This window comes from Diceros bicornis, chromosome 8 (genome assembly GCF_020826845.1).
Source record: "Diceros bicornis minor isolate mBicDic1 chromosome 8, mDicBic1.mat.cur, whole genome shotgun sequence".
Lineage (NCBI taxonomy): Eukaryota > Metazoa > Chordata > Mammalia > Perissodactyla > Rhinocerotidae > Diceros > Diceros bicornis.
The window spans coordinates 16,378,436-16,403,219 of record NC_080747.1 but is presented as its reverse complement, the minus strand read 5'-3'; the positions used below and the strand labels follow the sequence as shown (position 1 = coordinate 16,403,219).

The 24,784-nt window shown below is 34.5% G+C and overlaps 1 protein-coding gene across 2 annotated transcripts in view; it reads right to left on the bottom strand.

The window, feature by feature from the left end:
* SLIT2 (slit guidance ligand 2) overlaps positions 1-24,784 on the bottom strand; it is a 364,985-nt gene that overhangs the window by 102,583 nt on the left and 237,618 nt on the right. For both annotated transcript variants that reach the window (XM_058546810.1, XM_058546811.1), the window contains exons 7-9: positions 23,683-23,754; positions 20,851-21,014; positions 18,099-18,237 (exon numbers count right to left, since the gene is read on the bottom strand). In XM_058546810.1, coding sequence (XP_058402793.1) covers positions 18,099-18,237; positions 20,851-21,014; positions 23,683-23,754 — 375 coding nt within the window. The remainder of the gene's footprint in view (positions 1-18,098; positions 18,238-20,850; positions 21,015-23,682; positions 23,755-24,784) is intronic.

The window sequence follows — 24,784 nt, the reverse complement described above, 5'->3', positions numbered from 1 at the left end:
CAAAACATCCCGAAGTTAGGTCAAACTGCCTAAATTTTTGCCTTTTTCTGATTCCAAAGCCCTTCTCACAGTATCATAGTTTCTTCAACAGTCTCAGGGTTCACCCTCTGACCTCCTGATCTCTACGTGCAATGGGTTTCCTCAATCTTCATTGCGCTTGAACTCACTGTAGCATTTGATATTGCTAACAATCCTTCTCCCACTGGATGCGACACTATATGTCCTTGGTTCTCACTCTACTTTTCTCTTTCTCAATTTATGGCTTTGCTTTCCAATTCTCTAAATTGAGCTATTCCCCAGCTTCGTGTCCCTCCCTCTCTCACACAAAGGTGAAATCCCTCCTCTACCACCTGTAACGTTAGTCATGATTCTCCCCCTCCAAAAATCAGAAATTATTTTGTTCACACTAAAGACAAATTCAACTTTATTTACCAAATATGTAAGGAAGAAAATAAAAATCACCCATAATGTACTATTCAGATCAGTGAATTTTACTTGAGATGTTTGGGCATGTATATTTATTTTAAGTAATTGAAGTCTTATTGTATAGAGAATTTTGAGTTGTATCCTTGACATTAAATATCATACATGTTTTCCTACAAAAATTTTGGAGGACGTTATCTTTAATGTCTTCATAACTTCCAATTATCAAAATAGATGACATTTCTTTAATAATTCCCTATTATTAGCCATTTATGTTAGTAATAATTTTACATTATTATTAATAATATTGCTTAGTTATTTTAAGACAACTGAAGCACGGTCCTCTTTTGAAGCCTTACTTTATTTTCTCTATATACCCAGTGACATTCTCTTCTCAACTCCTCTGCTCTTATCTCACTATATTCTAGTCATTTTTCACATATCCCTCCTCCACTGGGTTGGTGGCTCCTACAGGGAAGATTTACCCCAGAAGACAAGAAATAAATCATATGGAGAAAAATATGGATTTGGCATCTAGATTATGTATCTAGGTCTTAAGAAAGAGTACTTGTTTCAAAAGCTCTAAATATAGCAAAGGGCATTTAAATCATTTCACTCTTACATTATTGATTAGAGCAGTATGAATTGATGGTATAGAGACATATATATATATTTTTTTGCTGTGATCCATTCTTGGAGTTAAGTTTCAAATGCAATCAATGAAGGGTTGGCCCGGTGGCATAGCGGTTAAGTTCGTGTGCTCTGCTTCAGTGGCCTGGGGTTCACAGGTTTGGATCCCAGGCGCAGACCTATGCACCACTTCTCAAGCCATGCTGTGGTGGTGTCTCATATAAAGTAGAAGAAGATGGGCATGGATGTTAGCCCAGGTCCAACCTTCCTCAGCAAAAAAGAGGAGAAGTGGCAACAGACGTTAGCTCAAGGTTAATCTTCCTCAAAAAAAAAAAAAAAAGTCATCAATTTATAATATATTTGACAAACTACAAACAACACACCTCTCAAATAGTGTCCTTCCTCCTACAAAAAGAGGGGAAAATATTTAAACTAGATTATAAAAAATAAGGAGGAAAATTATTACAGTTTTCAGGTGAAGCTTACAAAAAAAAGCAAATGAAATGTACATTTTCTATCTTTGTTATCCTCTAATCTTCTATTTTAATAGCACAGAATCTGTCGAATTTTATAGAGTGCAAATTTGAATTCATTGTTCCATGAAGAATCTAATTAAAAACATTCCAGGGTTAGAAAAGCAGATAGTGTAATGGCTAGGATATATTTGTGTGCTGTGGATAAAATCCACCATAATTAATAGCCTTCCAAATGCTAGTCCTTCAAAGAAAGAAAATTCAATATTCTGAATTTCAAAATAAAAATAGATTTAGAAAACTGAATAAGGAAGGGAGAAAATTCTATAAACCATATACTATAAAGAAGTCTTTTTCATAAAAAGAACCTTTTTCTCCACAGCAAGTATGTGAACAATTCCAAAACATTTCATCACTATATATATCGGCATACCTCAGAGATATTGCAGGTTTGGTTCCAAATCACTGCGACAAAGTGAATATTGCAACAAAGTGAGTAACACAAATTTTTTGGTTTCCCAGTGCATGTAGGAGTTATGTTTACACTATACTACAGTATAAACTATACTGTAGTCTATTAAGTGTGCAATAGCATTATGTCTAAGAAAACAATGTACATACCTTTATTAAAAAATACTTTATTGATAAAAAGTGCAAATGCTGTTGGAAAAATGCCACCAATAGACTTGCTCAATGTAGGGTTACAACAAAACTTTAATTTGTAAAAAAACACAATATCTGTGAAGCACAATAAATTGAAGTGCAATAAAACGAGGTATGCCCATATATACATATATATAATTGACTGAGAACCAGAAGAACTATGGTCTGAAACCAGAAATATTATTAAGGAAGAATGCAAAAAGACAATGTCTGAAGTAAAAAGACAGGAAAATTTGAGATGGATGACAGAAGAAACATTAAAAATTGTTAAGGACAGGCAAGAAGCAAAAGTAAAAGGTGACAAAAGTAGGACTAGAATCTCGCACAAAATTTTTCAGAGACTGTTACATAAAGATGCAGAGAACAACTATGATGGCCAATGCAAAGAGATAGAAGAAAACAACAAACAAGGAAGAACAAGAGGTCTCTTCCAGAAGATTCAAGAAATCAAAGGGAAATTTAAACCTAGATAATTTAATGCTGAACAACCAACAAGGAAGCACACTATCTGATCAGGAGAAGTTAAAGGGAAGGTGGAAACAGAATACTGAAGATCTATACAGAAGAGACAAAAGGATGACAGATTCCTTTGAAGAAGATTCCTATGAAGAAGAACCCATAATTCTAGAAAGTGAAGTGAAAGCTGCCCTGAAAGTACTGGGAAGAAATAAGTCACCAAGGATAGATGGAATCTTAGTAGAATTATTTTAAGCCACATAGACTGAATATTTCAAAATCCTAATAAGAATATGTCAACAAATATGGAAAACAAAACAATGGCCTACAGACTGGAAACACTCAATATATATCCCAGTCCCCAAGAAAGAAGATGCCAAGGAGTGCAGAAACTACAGGACCGTTGTTCTAATTTCCCATGCAAGTAAAGTGATGTTCACGGTGCTGCAACAAAGGTTTTCACCTTATCTGGAGCAAGAAGTGCCTGACGTCCAAGCTGGATTTCCAAAAGGGAAAGGCACATGACATCAAAATTGCAATTATTCATTAGCTACTGGAGTGCTCCAAAAAATTTCAGATGAAGGTTAATCTATGTTTTATAAACTACAGTAAAGCCTTTGACTGCATGATCATGAAAAGCTATGGAGAGCACTGAAAGAAATGGGCATGCCTCAGCACTTGATTGTCCTGATGCGTAAGCTGAATTATGGATGAGAAGTACTGTCAGGACAGAATACGGAGAGACAGAATGGGTTCCTATAGGTAACGGTGTCAGATAAGGATGCATTCTATCTCTCTATCAGTTTAATCTGCACACAGAATTTATCATGAAAAACTAAGTTAGACTCAGATGAAGGAGGAGTGACGATTGGTGGAAGAAACATCAACAATCTAAGATCTGAAGATAACACCATCTTACTGGCAGAAAGCAGCAAGGACGCAAAATGACTTCTGATGAAAGTAAAAGAAGAAAGTGCCAAAGCAGGACTGCATTTGAACATCAAGAAGAGAAAATTCATGACTACAGAAGATCGACACAACTCTAATGTAGACAATGAAGACAATGAAATTTTAAAGATTTTGTTTACCTTGGTTCAGTCATCAATTCAGAGACTGAAGCCAAGAAATCAAGAGAAGACTGAGCCTTGGAAGGGCAGCAATAAAAGAATTAGGGAAGAACATCAAGTGTAAGGAAGTGTCATTAGAGACTAAAGCCAAGATTATCCACATCCTTGTATTCCCAATTACGATGTACTATGTAGACCCTTAGAACATGGAAATGATGTGCAAGTATAACTGGGCTCTGTGGCATATAAAATACTCCACTATGGTTATCAATGAGCACATCTTACATCAGTAGAGTATACAACACATAGTGTAACTGGAGAATTTAAAAACTTCAACTAGTTCTGAAGACATTTACAATATACTAACCAGTATTAGTCTATTTTAAACGACATTTTCAGCTCACTAGCGTTCAATTCTTAGGCATTACTCTCAATATTTTTAAAATTAAGTTGACAAACTATACAAAATAACATCCACATGCCAAAGCTGAAATAGCTCTCCCTAAGAGGTATTTGCGTTTTATATATGGGTATAAAGACCAAAATGTGTCATCTGGTGACTAAAAGTATGAGCTTTATATAGAATTGCATTAAATTCTGGTTCTGTCACCGATTAGCTCTGTGGACCCTGCAAAAGTTACTTTGCTTCTCCGTGTCTCAGTTTCTCTTTCTGAAAAATGAGGAAAATAAAACCTACTATAAATGTTTTGGTAAAAATTACGAGATGTAAAGAAAATATATGATATGTTTTTTCTAGCACAAAAAATGCTGAAAGAATAAAAAATGGGGATATATGTGTATATATGCAATAACATAATATATAGCATTATATAATAAAATGTCTACAGCATATATTAGTCACACACACAAACACACACAGATCATATAAAGGAATAAACCTGATACGTGATCTGATCTCTAGTGTGAAATAAATATATATGATTCCAAAACATTTTCAAACAAAGTAGTAGTACAGAGGTGCAGATAACTCAGTAACTGTGTATTAAACACATACACACACACATTATTCACATGAAGGCTGAAAAAAATATATATGGTTGCAATTTCCATGATCAACATCATTAAAATATAGCATTTTCTCTAATTGGGAAACTGTCTTACAAACTCAAAAAAGTTTTTACAACACCAGTAAAGTATGAGTTTGGATTGATTGTATCTGTAACATACAGCCCAGATGCTGATTATACATGGCAATAAAACTGACAGCTCTTTGCATTTTCCCCATCTGCTTTTAACATAAATGGCAAAAACAGCTGCCAGAGAATAGAACGTAGATTTAACAGGATGAAGGGGGGGTTGTGGAAGGACTCTAGCTTCTGAATCTTGGACTGCTCAGTGCAGCCAGACAGTCTCATCATAGGTAATACCAGTCCAGCATTTGACAAGAAGGAAGCAGCAATATTCCTTTGACGTTAAGGATTCTCTTGCCTATTACATAATAATTCTAAAGTAAGTACTTTATATTTCTGGAATGTTACTTCTAACTTTAGCAGTAAATGCAGGCCATTGAAATCCTTCCTATGTCCCTACATAAAATGACCCAAGATATTTTAGACTAGAATATTATTTGTTATGTAATTGCAGTCTTCAGAACTTTGCAAGTTTAATAACATCTTCAGCAGCTGAGTGAATATTGGCCTCTAGAGGGACATACTTTGCCTATAGCTAGCATTTTGGCATTAGGACTGTGTCCATACTAATTGATTATCAGCCATCCTTGCCTTGGGATGACTTGTTCCTGAAAATCGTCCATTTCCTTAATCTTATTTTATTTCTTGTGATGTCATTCTAGGGTACATTCCCTGAGTGTAAATTCAATTGATGTTTTATTAGTAGAAGTAATTCTTTTTCCATTTGCTCTTTAAGCATTTAAAGCAAGACAAAAAGTGTGTGTGTGCATGTGTGTGTGTGTTCCTATTGACTTCATATTTCAGGCAATGACCTTCTGAATCAGCATTAAAAATTTCATGCATGTATTCATATGGATACATATTCAAATGCAAAGATACACACAATCGCAAGGTTTAGATTTAGGGGGAAAAACGGGCTGAGGTCCATGGCTTACCAATTTCAGGGGGACAGAGTACGGATTCAAAGCATCAATAACACTAAGTTTTCATATATGATACTTCTTTAGCAACCCAAGAAAGAAAAACATTTAGAAGTTCTGCTGCTTTTTTTTTCATTAATAACTAAAACATTTTGGACACTTACTATGAGTCAGGCACTGAGCTAAGTTCCCCATGTGGTAATAATTTTAGCTTCAAAAACATTATGCAAATTATCTTTATGCATCACTTGTTTAACAGTATTACTCAATGAGTAGATAGCCAGCCATTTGCCTTCTCTCCTACCCCTGTACTGAGTTCCTGTTCAAGTTATCTATTATCTTTTTCCTAAAGGTTAGATAACACTGTGCTCACTAATAGAATTTGAACTATATAAATTTTCAAATTCATCTTTCCAGCTGATTAAAAACTATAAATCTATAAATTAATTCCTAAAAAACAAATGATGATTTCATTTGTCTGAGAATGAATGATACTTTGATTATGCCCAAGCTGTCTTCATTTTTAAAGAGAAGCAGTTTTTTTGTTGTTGTTCTGTTTTTTTTGAGGAAGATTGACCCTGAGCTAACATCTGTTGCCAATCTTCCTCCTTTTTTCTCCCCAAAGGCCCAGCAGATAGTTGTATGTCATAGTTGTACATCCTTCTAGTTGTTCTATGTGGGATGCTGCCTCAGGATGGCTTGATGAGTGGTGCACAAGTCCGCAGCTAGGATCTGACCCAGCAAACCCCGGGCCACCGAAGCGGAGTGCGTGAACTTAACTGCTATGCCACCAGGCCAGCGCCCCAGCTGTCTTCATTTGTATGTTGAAGTCTATATAGGTCTTATTTCACATCTGAGGAGTCTCCATTTTTTTTTCCTATAGATGACCTTAGGGAAATACTGTAATAGCACTAGAGTCACTCCTTGGAGTAACCTTCCATCACTATCTGCTGCTAAGTCGACCTTCCTCAGGCCTTAAAGAGACTAATGCTTTCACGTTCTCGGTGGGCTCCTTTCCTCCAAACCACTCTCCACTCCACGTTAGAGTGATTTTTCTAACTAACAAATCTAATCATGCTACTACCTTGCTCAAAATTTTCCCTGTATCCTCTTGTCATCAGGACAAGTGACTCTTCAAGATTAGGCTTTTGTGTTTTGTTCTAACAATCAAAAACTCTTTTAATTTCTCAAAGATATACTACTTTCAGTTTTCCAGGACTGTGCACATGCTCTTTCCTCTGTCTAGAATGCCCCCAATTTCTCTGCCTGCAAAACACATTGTCATATCTGAAGATACCTTGATTCTCCCAAGCAAACCAAGGTATTCATTTCTCTGTGTTCCCTGTGCATACGAATTTTATTATTTATCATCTACTTTTCAAAATTTCTGTTTATATAAAGCTTCAATTCTCTGCACTGTAAACATTTTGAAGGCTGGAACCATGTCCTTTCATTCATAATGCCTGATGCAGAGTAGGCACTCAAAAATATTTGTTGAGTATGTAGTACATGAAAAAAATACTATTTTCCACACGTCCTTCTTCTGTTGCAATATGAATCCGACTCCTCAGACTTTTTTACAAGAAACCAGTTGGAATTTCTTACTTGCCTTACTACTTTAATTTCCACTCTAGTCATTTTAATATTTCATTTTTACCAATTTATTTATAATTTTACCATACTTATTTTCACTTCTTAACTAATATTACAAAAGTTTTATTGGCTTCTGTATTTTTATCTTAAGAAAGCCATTATATCTTTCTGCTTAAATGCTCATACAACTCAACAACAGAAAAGCATATAAAGTATGCATGTATACATATAACATATGTTACATATATAACTTTCTTGTGAAATTAGGTACACATAAGAAATAAGTAAGGAAACAACAAATTGAAAAGGAAAACAATAGAATGGGAGAAAATATTTGTAAACCATATATCTGATAAGGGGTTAATATTCAAAATATATAAAGAACTAATACAACTCATTAGCAAAAAAGCAAGTAATCCAGTTAAAAAACAGGCAAAAGACCTGAATACATATTTTTCCAAGAAGGCATACAAATGGCCAACAAGTACATGAAAAGGTGCTCAACATCACTAATCTTCAGCAAAATGCAAATCAAAACCACAACGAGACATCACCTCTCACACGTGTTAGGATGGCTATTATCAAAAAGACAAGAGATAAGTTTGGTGAGGGTATGGAGAAAAGGGAACCCTTGTGCGCTGTTGGTGGAAATGTAAATTGGTACACAGTCACTATGAAAAACAATATAGTGGGTCCTCAAAAAATGAAAAATACAACTGCCACATGATTCAGCAATCCCACTCCTGGGTATATATCTGCAGGAAATGAAATCAGTATCTCGAAGAGATGTTTGCACCCCCATGTTCTTTATGTTCTTTGCAGCTTTATTCACAATAGCCAAAATATAGAAACAACTTAAATGTCCTTTGACAGATGAATGGATAAAGAAAATGTCAGATATATGTAGATATATATATATATATGTAGATAGATATATGTAGATAGATATATGTAAATATGCAGATATGTAGAGATATATATATGTAGATATGTAGAGATATATATGCCCACACACACTGGAATATTACTCAGCTATAAAAAGAAGGAAATCCTGTTATTTGCAACAACATGGATGAACCTGGAGGACATTATGCTAAGTGAAATAAGCCAGACAGACAAAGACAAATACTGTATGCTATTATTTACATGTGCAATCTGGGGGAAAAAAAAAAAGCCAATTTCATAGAAACGGAAAATAGAATGGTGATGGTTGCCAGGGGCTGGGGGAGGTGAAAATGAAGAGATGTAGGTCAAAGGGTACAAACTTTCAGTTGTAAGAAGAATAAATTCTGTGGATCTAATGTACAGCATGGTGACTATAGTTAATTACTCAGTATTGCATACTTGAAAGTTGCTGAGAGTAGACCTTAAGCATTCTCACCAACACAAAAAAGAGTCAAGTATGTGAGGTGATGGATGTGTTAATTACCTTGATCTTGACAATCATTCTACAATGTATATGTATATCAAATCATCACAGTATACACTTTAAATATGTACAATTGTACTTGTCAATTATTCCTCAATAAAATTGGAAAAAAAATAAATAAGTTGGGGGAAATAGGTAAAATAAGTTTCTTATCAGGGACACATACTCTTAATAAAAATGGGTTCTCTGCATGTAATGGATATACTTTTTAAGGATGATTATTCCACTATTTCATTCAATAGCAATTAAAGATTGTTCAAGATATGCATGTAAAATTGAGAATTATGTCAAAATAAAGAAGAAAACACTCCGATATTATTAGTGAACTCAATAATGGCCTGTGGAACTACAAGTATAGTTTTAATCTATAAATTTATTTCACATAATTTATCTTACACTATTTTGCTGTGGAATTGTCAAATTTGCTGTAGGGATTACACTAAGTGTGGCTACTGATAACTAAAAATTAATGTGAGATGTTTGTTCTGAGGGAACACAATAGAGATGTTTGTTTTGTATACTGAATAATGAATTGGCTCTCTGCAATTCTGTAGGAAGCTAAATTATGTTTTTTTCTGGGCTCTTCTGATGAAATAATGATATGAAAACTTCAGAAAAAATATAATCCAAAAACATGAGAAAATAAAAATAAGGATAAATAAAATTTGCATGAAAAAATTTCTTTTACATCAAACAAATTTCTGACTACTCATCTCATAAAATAAAATATATTGTCAGAGAGGAATTATGCTATTTTGTTTTTCTAATCATAACTATATTAGGACATAATCAGAGCAGAATTCTTGACTTATGTATATTCTTCAATGATGGCTTTATTTTGATCCTACAACTGTTTATTTAATGACATTTCTAAACAAAATTATATTATTTGATAGATGAAAAACTAGCTCTTTTACAGGATTTGGGGAATACATAGCTAATTTCTGCTATTGTAAGAATCTCAGAAGCAAATATGAGAATGTAATTCTAACTCTCTACATCAGAGCAGAAAAGCAGAGTCATATCCCCATATTTAAAACCAGGTTTATGTAAAAACTAACAAAATTATTTTCTACATTATGAAAAATTTGAAAGATTTCTGCTAACCTTTAGGGACTATATAGTTTCCTACATTCTGTTTCAGTAGGTCTGAAGGAAATTTTTTTTATCATAAAAAAGGCATTAACTATGATACAAGATGCTTTTAAAAACGTACTATGTCATATATATTTCTACTAGACATAAAATAGGAGTATGTTGTCATATTAGCCTGAAAAGCACAAAACTGTAAAAATATAAAATGCAAAGCTAAAAGTCATGCTACAGGCTAGCTATTTCTGTAGGTGGATCTGAAGTAACAAAAATATCAAGAATGTATAAAACTGCAAAATGCTAACAAGCGCTCCTGTTGTTAATGGTGCTCCAGTAAAACTACAAAGGATAGTAGAATTGCTCACATTTTCACTTTTATAACATTTTCTTAACTCTGCCTATTTTCTAGTGCATATCATAACTCTTAAGTTGAACATATCTCTAAATTTTTAAATACTTTCATAGTGAAACAAATACTTTCATAATGAAAACAAACTCACTTTGAAATTATCAACCCACTTTTTATTTAAGGGAAACTCAGATTAGGGACTATTTATTTCTTTCATACCAAATTACATTAAAAATGGTATCATTTGCTTTATTTAATATTTTATTTACATTTATTTATATTGTCTAAAAGTCAAGGAAATCTACAATGTGACATAAAAATTAGTCAAACTGTTGCATTTATTTTTAAAATTTATTTTCAAAAATTTGGCAGAATTAAAAGAAAATCACCCAATTACACAGCATGATAGTTGTACTATTAGCTGAGACATTACTGAGTGAGCGATAAATAATCAGAAATTCATTCTTGATTTCATGAGTATCTGTAACTGTCTTAATAACCTAGTATAGAATGGGCTACCCCCTACGTTGATCAAATCTAATTTACATATCTCTACCTATAGAAAGTCAGATGTCTTTGAAATACGTGGATTCAAAATTTGGAAAGTATTAATTAATGGAATTAAGGATTCAGAATTTTAGAAGGGGCAAATGCAGATATAGCATCCAAAAAGAGTTAAACATATATGGGAAGAGAGTTTGTCTAAACAGAAATGGAGGAAAAAGAGATTTTTAAAGTTAAATTCAGTATCATAAATGCAGGTTGTAATCAAATATAGGATTCAGAATCATTCTTACTTTCACTTCTTTATAATTACACATGCAAGTGATCCAGAGAGAACAGAAGGAACAAAAGTACTTCCAAACCTCATATCTAACCTCCATCACTGTGAATCTCTTTGAAAGAGCCTTCTTTATTACTGGCAGAGTAAGAGTAGTTGTCCAGTGAGTTTACTCAACAAAACGAGTTTCCTTTCTATTTTACCTGTTTGAATAGATGTCTAAAAAAACATAACTTCTGAGTATTTGCAATCCATCTTAGAAAACATTGAAACAGCACTCAGAAGACTTGGCCTTAGAACCTTGCTATCATCCTTTCCCTTCTCATAATTTGAACCTTTCCTTGATCTTCCCTTATAAAGTAAACAAGACATCCTAAATTGTTATACCCTATGCTCTTATTAACCATCCTCCATGATTTATGGAATTTTTGTATAATAGTCTGAACAGGTGACATGCCACAGAAAATCTACAACTAGATTGAAGAGAACTAAATGTCTACTTTATAGCAATCCATCACATCATATTCAAAACTTTATACCTCAAAACATGAATTAAGAAATTAATTCTGAGGATCTTAGACAGAGAGAATCAATTTGTTATCAACGGTTTTGTTGCCCTTGGCCAGATTATGTATAACTTGCCACAGGCATTCCTTTTGTATGAAAACAAGGTTTCAACCAGCAGAGTCCAAAGCAGCAAAGTGTCTGGAAGAATCTAGAGAAGTAACAACTTCTTTCTTCTAAACCTAATTTATTTATTTATTTTTTGAACAACCATAAATATGCTTTATTTAAGTTCCAAACAGCTAATCAGAGACTACAGTTAAGTTTAGTGAAGATAAACTTGTTTTAACGAGGCATTTCTGTTTGGTTACAATTGACATTTAAGACAAGCATGCTTAGATCGAATCCAGCAAAGGAAAATTGAGCCAAATTCTAGATAGAGCTGATTTAGACCACCCTCTGTAGATAATCTATTACCTAATGGCTTCCTATTTGGTTATTATTATGGTGATTGTAGTTAAAATATTCTGAGAGCTAAGGATGGCTAGAAGTCAAATTGGTCAAAGACCCAGAACACAGTGCAACTTTCTAACTAAAACTAACTTGGTAGGAAGTGAGAAATCTGAGGTCAGCATCGGACGGCTGCAGTTCTCAGGGCTGTGGATACGTGGATGCAGACTCTGTCCTCAATGGTTATTTGTATTGTTCTTAGATCAGCAGCAGGTTTTTTTTTCGAGAGGTGAAACTTAATCACTCATCACAAAGCAAAAGGAGGATAAATGGATAAGTAGATTTTGCTTGGAAGCAAAAGAGATATACTCTTTTCTCTTGACATTTCTAAGATCCATCGTGGAATTGTGTTGTTAAGCCATGAAGAAAGAATTGTTTAGTCCAGTGTGCTGGAGTGTGGGAGAGGTGTATGGGTGGGCTTCTGCTGTGGGCCCAGATTGTCCCAGCCAGCTCAGTCCCCATATTGGGGAATTAGACAAGCACACCATGGATGGAGCCATTGAGACCATCCTCAATGCTGAATTTTAAAAGTCTGCAGGTATTTGTATCTTTATCTCAGTACATATTTCTGCTACAATTTGGCACTGATAACCCCACCCCCTTCTTGAGATGCTTTTCACCCTTAAACCTAATTTCACCTTACATTACACATTCTATTTTCGCCCCCTCTACCTTCGTTAGTCCATATTCCTTTGTCAAATTTTTTTTTTTTACTATGAAGAGTGGAGGCCTGGAGGCCTCCAGATTGTGTGCCCCAGACCCCCTTCACCTGCCTCCAACATTGTCCTTCTCCCCACTCACACTATGCTAAGTGTTGGGCAGAAATGGTGAAGAAAATAGACATGGGCCTGCCCTTGTTAAGCGTGCAGTCTAACAGGATAGTTTGACATTAATCAAAATATCAAATTAAACTGACAAGCTATATGCAAACAAAATCCAGGGAGATATGAGAATATTTAACAGAGAATAGGAAAGATGACATTATAGCAGTTGTAGATAAAAAGTAATATGAAATAGCTCTCAGTTTCGCAAACATCTCGATAACTTAATGCTTTGTCTTTCTCTATGCTCCTTCCAGGTTCTCTTCATATGTAAGTTTCTTAAAGTTTCTTTTGTTCTGTTTTTCTAAGTATTAGTCAGCTCTTTTTGTGATTTTTTCAATTATGTCTTCTATGATATCCCCACAAGCCCAAGCCCTGTCTACCTTTCTTTTGCAGCTGGATCAAGGAAGGAACATAGACTTGGAAGCCAAACAAATCTAAGATTGAAGCCAGTTTAGCTACTTTAGAATTGAAGAACTTCTGTTTTGCAAGATTTCTTAACTTTTCTGAGTCTCATTTTTTTAAAAAAGCAAAATAAAGTTGTCAGTCTTTGAGAGATTTGAGTTAAATGTCTATTGGCTTCATAACAGGGGAAATAATATCTTAGAGACAGATGTCTAAGACTTATCTGTAGGAAGATTGAATTAATTAATATATGTAAAGAAGGAGAGTATCTATTAGATATTAGGTTGGTCAGCCTAGAACAGAGAAAAAGGACCTCTCAGACACACGTCGCCAGAATGAGGAACAGGAAAATTTAACAAATGAATTTTCAGTATTTTAGCCCATTCCATTAAACATGATATTCATTAACTTTCTCTTCTTGATTTTATAAAAGGATTCTTATTTTATACAGGGAGAGAAGGGTCTGCTCCTTCAGGTTTTATTTTTTAATCTTGTTTAATACAGCTCCATCCTTTCAGAAACAAAATCTGCTCTAAATGCTTAATTTTTAAATTGTCCATTCAATCAATAAATATTTATCTTATATTTGTCAAGTGCCTGTATGTGCCAGGTACTAGATTCGTTGCTGGGTGTTCAGTGGTGATCAAAACAGAATCAGTTCCTGCCTTCACGGAGCTTCTACTTCAGTAGGGAAGACAGATGTTAAACAAAAAAAACCACAAAAATGTATAAATAATTATAAAACGTAATAATTAGGTGCAGTCAAAATCAGATTTCTAGCCTACGAATGGGAGGGCAGATCCTGGACCAGGGTAATATCATCAGGATAATGAGGCCTCTCATAGAAACCATCAACATTTATCTGGCGTACGCCTCTGCATTAGTTTTCCTATTTTACTTAATTTTCATAAATACTCCCATTCAAAGGCAAAGGAGAAGATCAAACGATATAATGGGGGTGCAGCATCTAACATTGCAAGAATTAGATAAGCGTTAGTTTTTCTATTCCTCCTTCTTCAAATTGTTCTGACTTTAAAATAACGTTTCCTTTCTATATCTTAACAAATAATTATTTGAGCAAATACCAGAAGTGTGAAATTATAGCTGTAAGCACAAAGCAGAAAAAAGAAAAGGATGAGTCAAGTTTTTCTACCTAGATTTATAGGCAGTTGATGATCCCTATATATAGCATACGTTTTCTTTTTGTTAAAAATTATATTATGAGATAGTTGCAGGAATAAAGACATACCACACATAAGGAAATCAACTTAACAGTATTGAGTGAAATGTCTGATAAATTGCAGTAAAGAAATTCAAATGATTATGGTAAAATCCAGATTAAAGAATTATTTCAAAAATATGGAAGAAGTTTTAATTTTCAGTTCACCATGTATTAAAAACCTGGAATCTATAAAAATAAAAAATAAAAAGATGTTGTATAGCTTTATTTCCACATTTATTAATCTTACTGATGTTCTTTACTCTAATAAAAAATAAGAGAGTAATAAAAGAAATGAGTTACTTAGCTAGTAAGATGCCGCTACAATGAATAGTAATAGGGGTATTTTGTTGCAGTTGAAGATCAATATGATTTATTACCAGATGCTCTACTGATAAAGCTGATAATGTAATAATCAGAGAAGTAAAACTCACCTAGAGCATCACATGTGTGTTTTCACCTCGACTTATAAATTTAATTTATTGCAGCTTTACCTGATACACCACCTCCTCAATATTGGCAAACCCAATGGGATATATTATTTAGTATAAACTTTTATGTTACTAAATTCCACTATTATACAAAATCTATAGAGCACACAAAATAGAAGAAAATCTCTATTATAAAAAATAAAATAGACTACAGGAGATAAATCATTTTAAACGTCTCATCTTACTTTATCTTTTATGTCTACAACTCGCTCTTCTCCTTCTGTCAACCACAACAGCGTTTCATTCTCCTCTCCTACGATCAGGATTCGATTAATCCCCTCCCGTGTCCAGGACGATCTTGCTCCCACATATATCTTGTCTAACTCTCATACTCTCATTTCTCTCTAAACCCATCCTTTCTGTCTGACTTTCTAACGATTCCAGGTTTCTGCATCTTAAAATAAATCCAAGTCCGTCCTTTATAGTGACAACTGTCTTTTTCAAAAAATCCTCTCTCAGCCAAACTTTTCAAACTGCTGCATAACTGCTCTCTCCAATATTCATCAGGTACTCCCTTTCTTAACACTCTGAAAAGTGGCTTACTTACTCTATCTTGAATCCTCCAAGAACAATATGCCAGTCAAATTCCAAGACCTGTTCTCAGACATCTGCTTGGTTCATCGTGGAGAGTATCCGACTCTGCACATCATATTTCCTAGAAGTTCCTTCCTCTCTTACCTATTATGGCCATCTGCTGCTTTTATTGAGTTCCCTTGGTTTCTCTTCTCTTGCTTTCCTTTCCATTGGCCATTTGATGGCTTTAACTGTCAACTTTGTTTTTTATAATATTAATTACTTCAAAATCTTTGCATCCAGGCCTTGTCTTGCTCCAAATTATTATAGTCTGTATTATTTTAGTACCTCTAAGTATCTCATTGGTACTTCAGTATTTCACAAATTTTGCTCACCACCATCTTCCTTCCCAGTTTTAGTCCTGCTTCTCAGCTTCTCACATACAATGTTATAACTACCATCTCCCTATCCCTCATACTTGAAATTTTGGCATCAGCTTTGGTTCATTTTTCTCCATTATTCTCTCACCTCATCAAATGCCAAATCCCATTAATTCTTCTCCCATATTAGCTACCATATTTGCTTACACATCACCCTTCCTATTGCTACTTACTAGCTCCTGCTCTCATGACATCTCCCCTTGATCAACATAAAAGCCTCCTAAGAGAGCTCATGCCTGGGATTCTATCCTTTTGCCAAACCCCTGGCACACAGCTGTCAGGTTAATTCTTCTTGAAGACTCAGATGAAAACTGTATTCAAATGCACTTCAAATAAAGACTTAGATCCTTATACCATCAAAGCCCTCCATGAATTGGCTCCAATCTACCTTTCCAACTTTATTTTCCTGAACTCTCTCAGGTATCAAATACCAATCAAACCGAGTTCCTGTTTAGAGATATCTTGTATTTCCATTCTGATTGCCTATGCTCATGATGTTTACTAATTTTGAAAGCTCTTTTCTCATCTCTGCATTTCCATTCACTACCTATCTCTCAAGGCTTATCTCACGTGTTTCCTCCTGCATGAAGGCTTCAATGATCGACGTATCATTTATTGAATAATTACTACATGTTAAGCACATAAAGCTCTACATTTGTTAATTATTTCATCTCAAACTGACAACAACCCTTAGTTTCAGATAAAGAGACAGTTCCATAGAGGATAAGTATCTTGCCCATGGTCTCACAGATAGTAAATGGAAGGTAAACCTGTGGTTCTAATTACAGGTTTTTGTCTCTAGTTAACCATTGTTAACTGCATCTTAAAATAAATCCAAGTCTGGTTTTGCCCTTCACTTTTCGCCTTCTGTAGTAAATAACTTGAACTTTATTTGTTCCTCTCTTATAACGTTTATTACTTTTTATCTCATTTCATAGCTTTTAATGTTCATGTCAAATTTTCTAGTCACTTGATGGAAGGTCTCTAGAGAATTCATCTGCCTCCACACAGTGTTTACAGAACAAATGGTTGTGCCTGGACAGATAACTACACTACTCCCCTATTTGACAACTTACTAGGTCTTTCTGCTATTTAGTTCATCATATATGACATCTTCTAACTACAATGAAAGTCTTTCAGTAATCTGTGGCTTTAAAATCACGTGGAGATATCTTTTTTGGGGCGGAATTTTACATGATGCCTCAACAGGCACCTAGTACTCAGATTAGGCTCAACCGCACCATCTCTAAAACATAATGCTCACTGACACCTCTGCCCTTTGCTCCTGATGTTTCTCTTTTGTGCAACGTCACCCGCCTCTTCCCAAACCATATATTCTTCTTTCAAGGTTCAGCTAAGAAATAGTTACAAACATGAGAGGCTGAATAGTTAAGAGGTGCTTTCTTAGTTAATGGATCTTGAGGTCAAGATTTCCCCTAATGCTCATTTCCCAAGATGGTAAAAGCAGTCCATTTTACATCTTATATGACCTTGTTTTATTCACATGACTTATATTTGGCAAGGACATAAAAATATGCACACAGTAGCTGCATACAAAATTGGTATGAAATACTCTGTTAAGAAAATTTAACTTTTGATGGAGGTAGTCATTGACTCAAACAGGTTAAGATGTTCACTAATTTAAACATATATTTTGACTTTATAATATTATCCTTTTTTAGACTTCGTGGTGGACCATACAACAGTTCAAACAAAACAGTGAAACTGCATTTTAAAAGATGAACTCTTGAGGAGGCAGAACATCACCAAATTATATTGTTTCTATGATTTATTCCCCCAGCTCGGTCCTTCTTTTGTTTCCCCCAACTCCAAGTTAGAAATGGACAGGAGCAATCTACACACCCAAACAGTCAGATGAGGTATCACTACTCTTATTTTTCCTAAAAAGCCTAACACCTTCTCCAGGGAAGAACAGTACTATTTATCCTTAAAATGCATTCCTTTTAATTCTACCTGTGCTAAAAAAAATTCTAGCCATTCAACAAGATATTTAATTAAACAGAGTAAGGGTCAATACAATTCTGAAAGGGACATTTGTCTAAGCTAATTGATCAGATTTGCCTTTGATAAACCCAGAATGTTGTAAGGAAAGCCATGGTTTGGGTCACTGGGACGTGGAGGGAAGGAGGGAATTTCAGGGCACATACATTTCTGTGATGGTCTCTGGCAGATTTGTGGGGATCTCAGTGAGACCTTTCCCACGACAGTCTACGATATTGTTGCTACAGGTACAAGCAGCCGGGCAGTGCAAAACGCTGCAAGAAGGAGCCATAAATGACTGGTGACCTGAAAAAGAAACAAACAGCAATTATGTTCTTCCTCCTGAATTTTATAATTGGGAAACATGCATGCTTAGCTCAAAAGACAAAACTTGTTAGTTAACAGAAATACATTTCTCTAAACACCTGATCATAAAATGATCCTACATTTCTAGACTATATTTTAGGAAGCATGCTTTTATACTTTTGGGTCAATACTAAGATGAAGCAAATGAGATTTTTAAAACTAATTATTAAAATAGCAATTTTTAAGATAAAATAATTGTGAGAAAGGCTAAATTCAGATTCTAAACTAGAATTCCATTCAAAACTATTTCAATTTACAGAAAAAAGCAGCAACATCAGACTAATCTGTATTTCATTTCTAATAAGCTTAAAAAGAGCTTGGTCTTTATTGAACTTAAGCAGCTTAACTTACTTTATTTACCTCAAAAAAAGAAAGGAAAACAGTAACTTTCCATCTTGGTAGACATAACTCTTGATTCTAAATAATCATGCACGAATAAATGTGGGGAAAAATTAGATTATGCTAAGTTTGATGTCTTATTTTGATAGGGTCAAAATTACCACTTTCTTTAAAGTTATACTAATTTGTTTCACGTCATTTTGCAATTGTCAATCTAGATGATTCTTTTTTGGCTTTGCATGGCTTAAAATTTTAGCATAAGTAGTTACCTGCAGGTATCTATTTTTACTACTCAGTATTTGGAAACAAAACTATTTTGAAATGAGATTTTACTGTTCAAATGATGAACAGAATGTCAGCAGTGTTGCAGCAAATGGGCATTTGCAAATGCCTGGTTCCTGGAGCACGGACAGCCCTCTCGGTCCTGCAGGGAAAGGGCCCCGGAGTGGTGATGCGCCAGGAAGAGGCTGCAGGCTAGTTACTAACCCAGTCTCTCTCAACAAGCTCTCAAACTTTACAAAAATAGTCTCAGTCTAAAAAAGAAACGTGAACTTGCCTTCTTCCTCATCTAGAAAACAGGAAGGAAAAGGTGAAGAGAGAAAAAAGTGGTTAGTAATGAATTGTTAGTCATTTCCTTATTTAATTTTTAAAAAAAGCAATCAGACCTATTGAGAACATCCCATGACATAAGAAAATTTTGTTCAGGTTATAAAAAGTGTGGGAAAAAACATAAAAAGGTCTAAAAGATAACAGGATCCTATACTAGCACATCTCATCAGAAACTGTTAACTATTTATGATGCATTATGTATATTTTAAAAATTTGTTTTACTGTATTTTGAACAGACTTCTGAAGCAGAACCAGCCTGATTTCATAAAATAAAATACATTTTAATATGGATTAATGTAATATTAATATTCACATATAACTTTATATATACACACACACACACACACACACACACACACATATATACAGGTCTTCCTCAACTTATGATGGGGTTATGTTCTGATAAACTCATCGTAAATTGAAAATATCATAAGTTGAAAACACATTCAATACACCTAACCTATCCCACGTCATAGCTTAGCCTAGCCTACCTTAACTGTGCTCAGAACACTTACATTAGCCTACAGCTGGGCAAAATCATCTAACACAAAGTCCATTTTATAATGAAGTGTTGAATATCTCATGTGATTTATCGAGTACTGTACTGAAAGTGAAAAACAGAATGGCTGTAGAGTATAGAATGGTTGTAAGTGTATCAGTTGTTTACTCTCGTGATCGTGTGGCTGACTGGGAGCTGCTGCTCACTGCCGCTGCCCAATATCACAAGAGTATCGTATTGCATATTGCTACCCTAGGAAAAGATGAAAATTCCAAATGGTATCTATTGAATGCATACCATTTTCACACCATCATAAAGTTGAAAAATCCTAAATCGAACCATGGTAAGTCAGGGATACTCTGTATGTACACATGGACTGGGAATGAGACTGTGTATATATAGGACTCAACTATATAACCTTGGACAAGGTTACTTAGCATCTCTTTTTCTCAGCATTTTAATCTCTAATATAGAGGTGATATTACATTTTTCTATAGTTGTTATGAGGAAGGTGAAATGAGGTAAATATATGTGAAATACTTAGATTCGTGCGTAAGCACATAGAAAGAACTAAGTAAATGTCAGCTATTAATATTTTGCATAGCCCATGTCATATTTTTGTTACTAAAGTTAGTCATTTATTTAAGTAGACTTGCAACATTAGTATATATGTATACACAAAAAGGACTTTGTCACTTTACAACCATAGTTGACTTACTTTTTTGAATTTCACAGCAGGGATCCAGGATTAGTTAATCATTTTTCAATTGCCAAGATAAAAGTAGCTACAATTTATTATTTACAGGGAAAATAATGAGAAGCAAATAGAACTATAATCTAGAAATTTCCTATATTTCTGCTGGAGTGAAAACTGAAAAATCTTTCATCATAATTTAGGTACAAGTAATCAGTAATTGCTAACCATGTGCAAATGCCTTAGAACATATTATTATCATCACTAAAAAAGAGGATTTCCATAGAGTGATTATTGCACAATTGCACATGTTAGTGAGCAACAGTGAAACCTTTAAAGCATGCACTCTTCAGAGTTCTGTTACTTAAGAGCATACAATAATACGACAACACAAAGGTTCTTCTTCCCTTACCGCTGCAGACAAATTCTCGTTTTTGAACCTCAGCTACATTATGGCCCCTCAGGTGGGATGGGCCCATACACTGAGTATAGAGGCCCACCCGAGGCCTTTGGCGCAGCCAGTCAGAGAGCCAGGCCAGGTGGCAGTCACAATACAGGTTGTTCGAATGGAGTCGACTAAAGGAGAGGAAAAAAGTTTAAAGCACGAAAACAGAAAATAGTTATTTCAAAACTTGGAAAATTCATTAATAATTATATATAACTTTATTTCTTAACATAGAAGTAGATAAAGTTTATCAAGTTCCAATCTAATTATTTTTCTAAAAATTAAACCAGTTTACTACCACAGAACCAAGTCTCTCTTCATTTACCTGTGAGCTAAGCAATGATACAGAAGTTTGAACATGACTATAAAATCTTTTGTCCACGTTCATTTAAAAGAGTGGAGAGAAACAAGTAAGACCAAGGCAAATTGCTCTGCAGTCTAACATACTGACAGCCAATCATAAATGGAAAATATCATAAGTTGAAAATGCATTTAATACATCTAACCTACCGAATATTACAGCTTAGCCTAGTCTACCTTAACCGTGCTCAGAACACTTTTGTGTGGGGTGGGGTGAAGGAATGGGGAGGTAAGAGGTGGGGTAGGGGAAGGGGCACGTTAACAAAAGTTGTGTCTCCCAGTTTGACTTATCAGGTAGTCTTGCTATTATTAGTCTCTGTAGAAACTGCATGCAAAATCTTTTTAGCAGGTCACTTTCATTTTTTGCTGAACAAGACAGAATAATAATTCAATATAAAACACTTCTTTCACGTCCCTATTCTGATTTCCTTCTTTTTGTTTAATAGCAGGAAAGGGGATTAGCTGCTTTTGGCTCTTGGGGACCTATCCTCAAAGAGCAGGAACTGAAATTAAAAGACGTAAATGGCTGGGAGTGAAGGAATTAAATGAGCCCCCTCTATGTTGGCAGGGATCCACACCAGACCATGGATTCCCTCCAAGTGGCAAATAGCATTTCTCCATTAATAAAATATCAGACAAATGTATCCACTAAATTAGGTAAATGATTTCCAACTGGCTTTTATGTTTTCTCAAACTAAAGAAAAGGACATCCAAAGCTATAAATCAAAGCATCATTCCCAGAATTGTCTATGACACGGTAATACCATTTTAGTCCTTTTTAGCTGATGTGCTCAATTCTAACCCAATAACAGTAATGGATATTAAAACATGGAACTCAGTCCAGAAAGATAATTGGACCATAAAAATGGAATTTTTAAGTAGCAATGATAGTACAGAATAATGAAACAACCAAAGCAGGGGAATTTAAAGTTAGATGACTGTTGTACATTCTCCTTGAACCTGTAGATACGGAACAGACTGTCTTGCATCAAAACGAGACGGCACGCCACAGAACAAAAAGCTACATTTTGGGAAAGCTGGGTGACCTCGGCTTAGTTTGCTTAGAAGTCAGAGTGGCATCCTTTGGACGCCACATAGCACATTCCACATCATTGTTCTCTAAATGTTTCCATCTAAACTAAGCACATTACAATGATTCGGTAGGTATGCACAAATTTGAAATGAGAAAAGAACATAAAAATTTAAAAAGCTGATTAGTAAGACAAACTGTAGTGGATTTCTACAGGAAAATAAGGCTTACTATCAAAAATAAAGACGGATGTTTTTACAGTCTCAGTGGCTTTAGTTTTGCAAGGATTGAAAGCTTAATCAATTTGTTTTTAAAAAATGAGGCTCAACTTAATGAGAAACCAATTTCCTCAAATATAGTTTGAGTAAATTGGGCTATTAATTTGGCCAGATTAGTCTCCATTAGTCTTGATAGCCCCAAGAAAACAAAATTTAGTTATACCTGCATACTTTTAGAATTATTTTATTTTGCTAAATCATATTCCAAGGAAATTACAATGATATGTTATCGCACACAGAGCTACATTTTAGTGAGAAAATGACACTAATATTGGTATTACCTAATTCATTAAAAGCTGGCAATCCAACTGATTTTTTTATTAAAGAGCGAAAATAAATGTACTATGTTTCCAGTTATAAGCTATTGTAAAATGAAAAATATTTTGCAAATCCAATCGAAATACATTTACCCCACTTAAAAACATTTTTTTTTAAAGAATTCCAAAGCTTAGGTTACATCTCCCACCATTTCTCACACGTTGTATACAACATACTTTTTAGGTCAAGGTGATTCTGAAACCCAGTTCAAATGAGATTTATCTCTGAAAATGATTTAACTAAATACTCCCACCCTGGGCTTTAAGGATTAATTTTTCTTCAAGAGAAAAAATACCTGTAGCAAATACTTTATTAGAGAACCATTTTTATTCACCTAAAATATTTTAATGTCCTTGAAAAGATATTCTTAAATATAAATACTGGCACAATCTTAATTATAGAAGCACTAGGTGGTGATACAGTAATTTTACATTACAAAGAGTGTTGGAGAAGAAGTTTGGCTTTATTAGGTCTGCCTGCCGTACAGTAATAAAATCATAAAGATTTACCATTTATCATTTCTGACAGCCAATCAAGGAGTCTTCCATTTCTTAATGAAATGTGACCTCCACAATAGCTCAAAGTAAACGTCTCCCCCTCCCAAACTTCCCATAACATATCATTTAATAGAAAGCTCTCAAGTTTTCAGAATAGTTTGTTTACTCAAATATCATATCTAGAACTTTTTAAAAAGTGGTGTTTTCTTTGTCTACCCTGTCATGAACTAGTGGTCTGGTTCTTTGCTTACTAAATGTAGTACTTAAGGTGAACTCCTAATTGATTAAGTTGACCTTTATATATGTGACTACTTACAAAGTCCTAAGTTTAGGCATATGGTTGAAACTTGCCACAGAAAGTCTGGTAATGTTGTTATTGTTGAGAGTGCTGTAGAATAAAAAAAAAGTTAGGAATTTTAAATCTGAGAGTTTATTGATCATTCTATATACTCATACAGAGAAAACTTCTCGTGATTATGTATATGCAGGACAACTACCTGGTAGAGACGGCATAGAGAATGTACTATATTATACACAAGATGTTAAATAAATTTTATACTTTAACATATTACTATACACTCACCAAATATTTATTACAAATTGCTGGCTTTAGCCATAATATCTTTGACTATTCACACGGTGCTTTACGCACCATGTGCATACATGCATGCTTACTTACGATATTGGTTAAGGAATGAACACAAGACCGTCACAGTTGGAAAAATCAGGGAGCTGCTTTTCCTTAGAGGGTTATGATGTGTAATTAGTGTCTATGAGTTTATGAACATATTTGAATTCTACAACTGAAATCTCACAGCAATAGCATAGAATCAGTTCTGTCATGTTCTGGAAGAGAGTCCTGCTAATGCTCTTTACCGTGGACATCAGCCGCTGCTGAAATTTAAGTAGTAAGACCAATATCTATATTTGGTACTTGCACTGGGTGGGGATGAAGTGACATGCCATAGCAGTATATTAAAAGCTTAATACACATATCCTGTCCCTTGTTTAGTGCTGTGTGGTAGTGCATGGTTTCTTGAAGGTAGAGTCAGGAAGTTGAGTGGTCAAGGGAGATATGGTGAAAATAAGTATAATTCTTGCTGAATTCAAATTTTCCGACTTTTCCTCCTAAGACAAGCATTGTTAGTTGTATTATTATTATTATTTCTACTATTACTACTCATTCATTGATCTAATATTTCCTCAATTGTTCTTATTTTTATGGCAACGTGGAATATTAATAAATCAAGCATAAAACCTGTCCTAAAATAGCATATAGTCCAACTGGGGAGATGAATTACATAAATTACAAAAACTTTGAGTTAATAAGATTAAGAAGAGAGATTTTGTTTTCTCCCTTTGGAGAAGTCAGGTTGTGACAAGAAAGTGAGGAGACAGTTAACCCAGAGGTGTGTGAG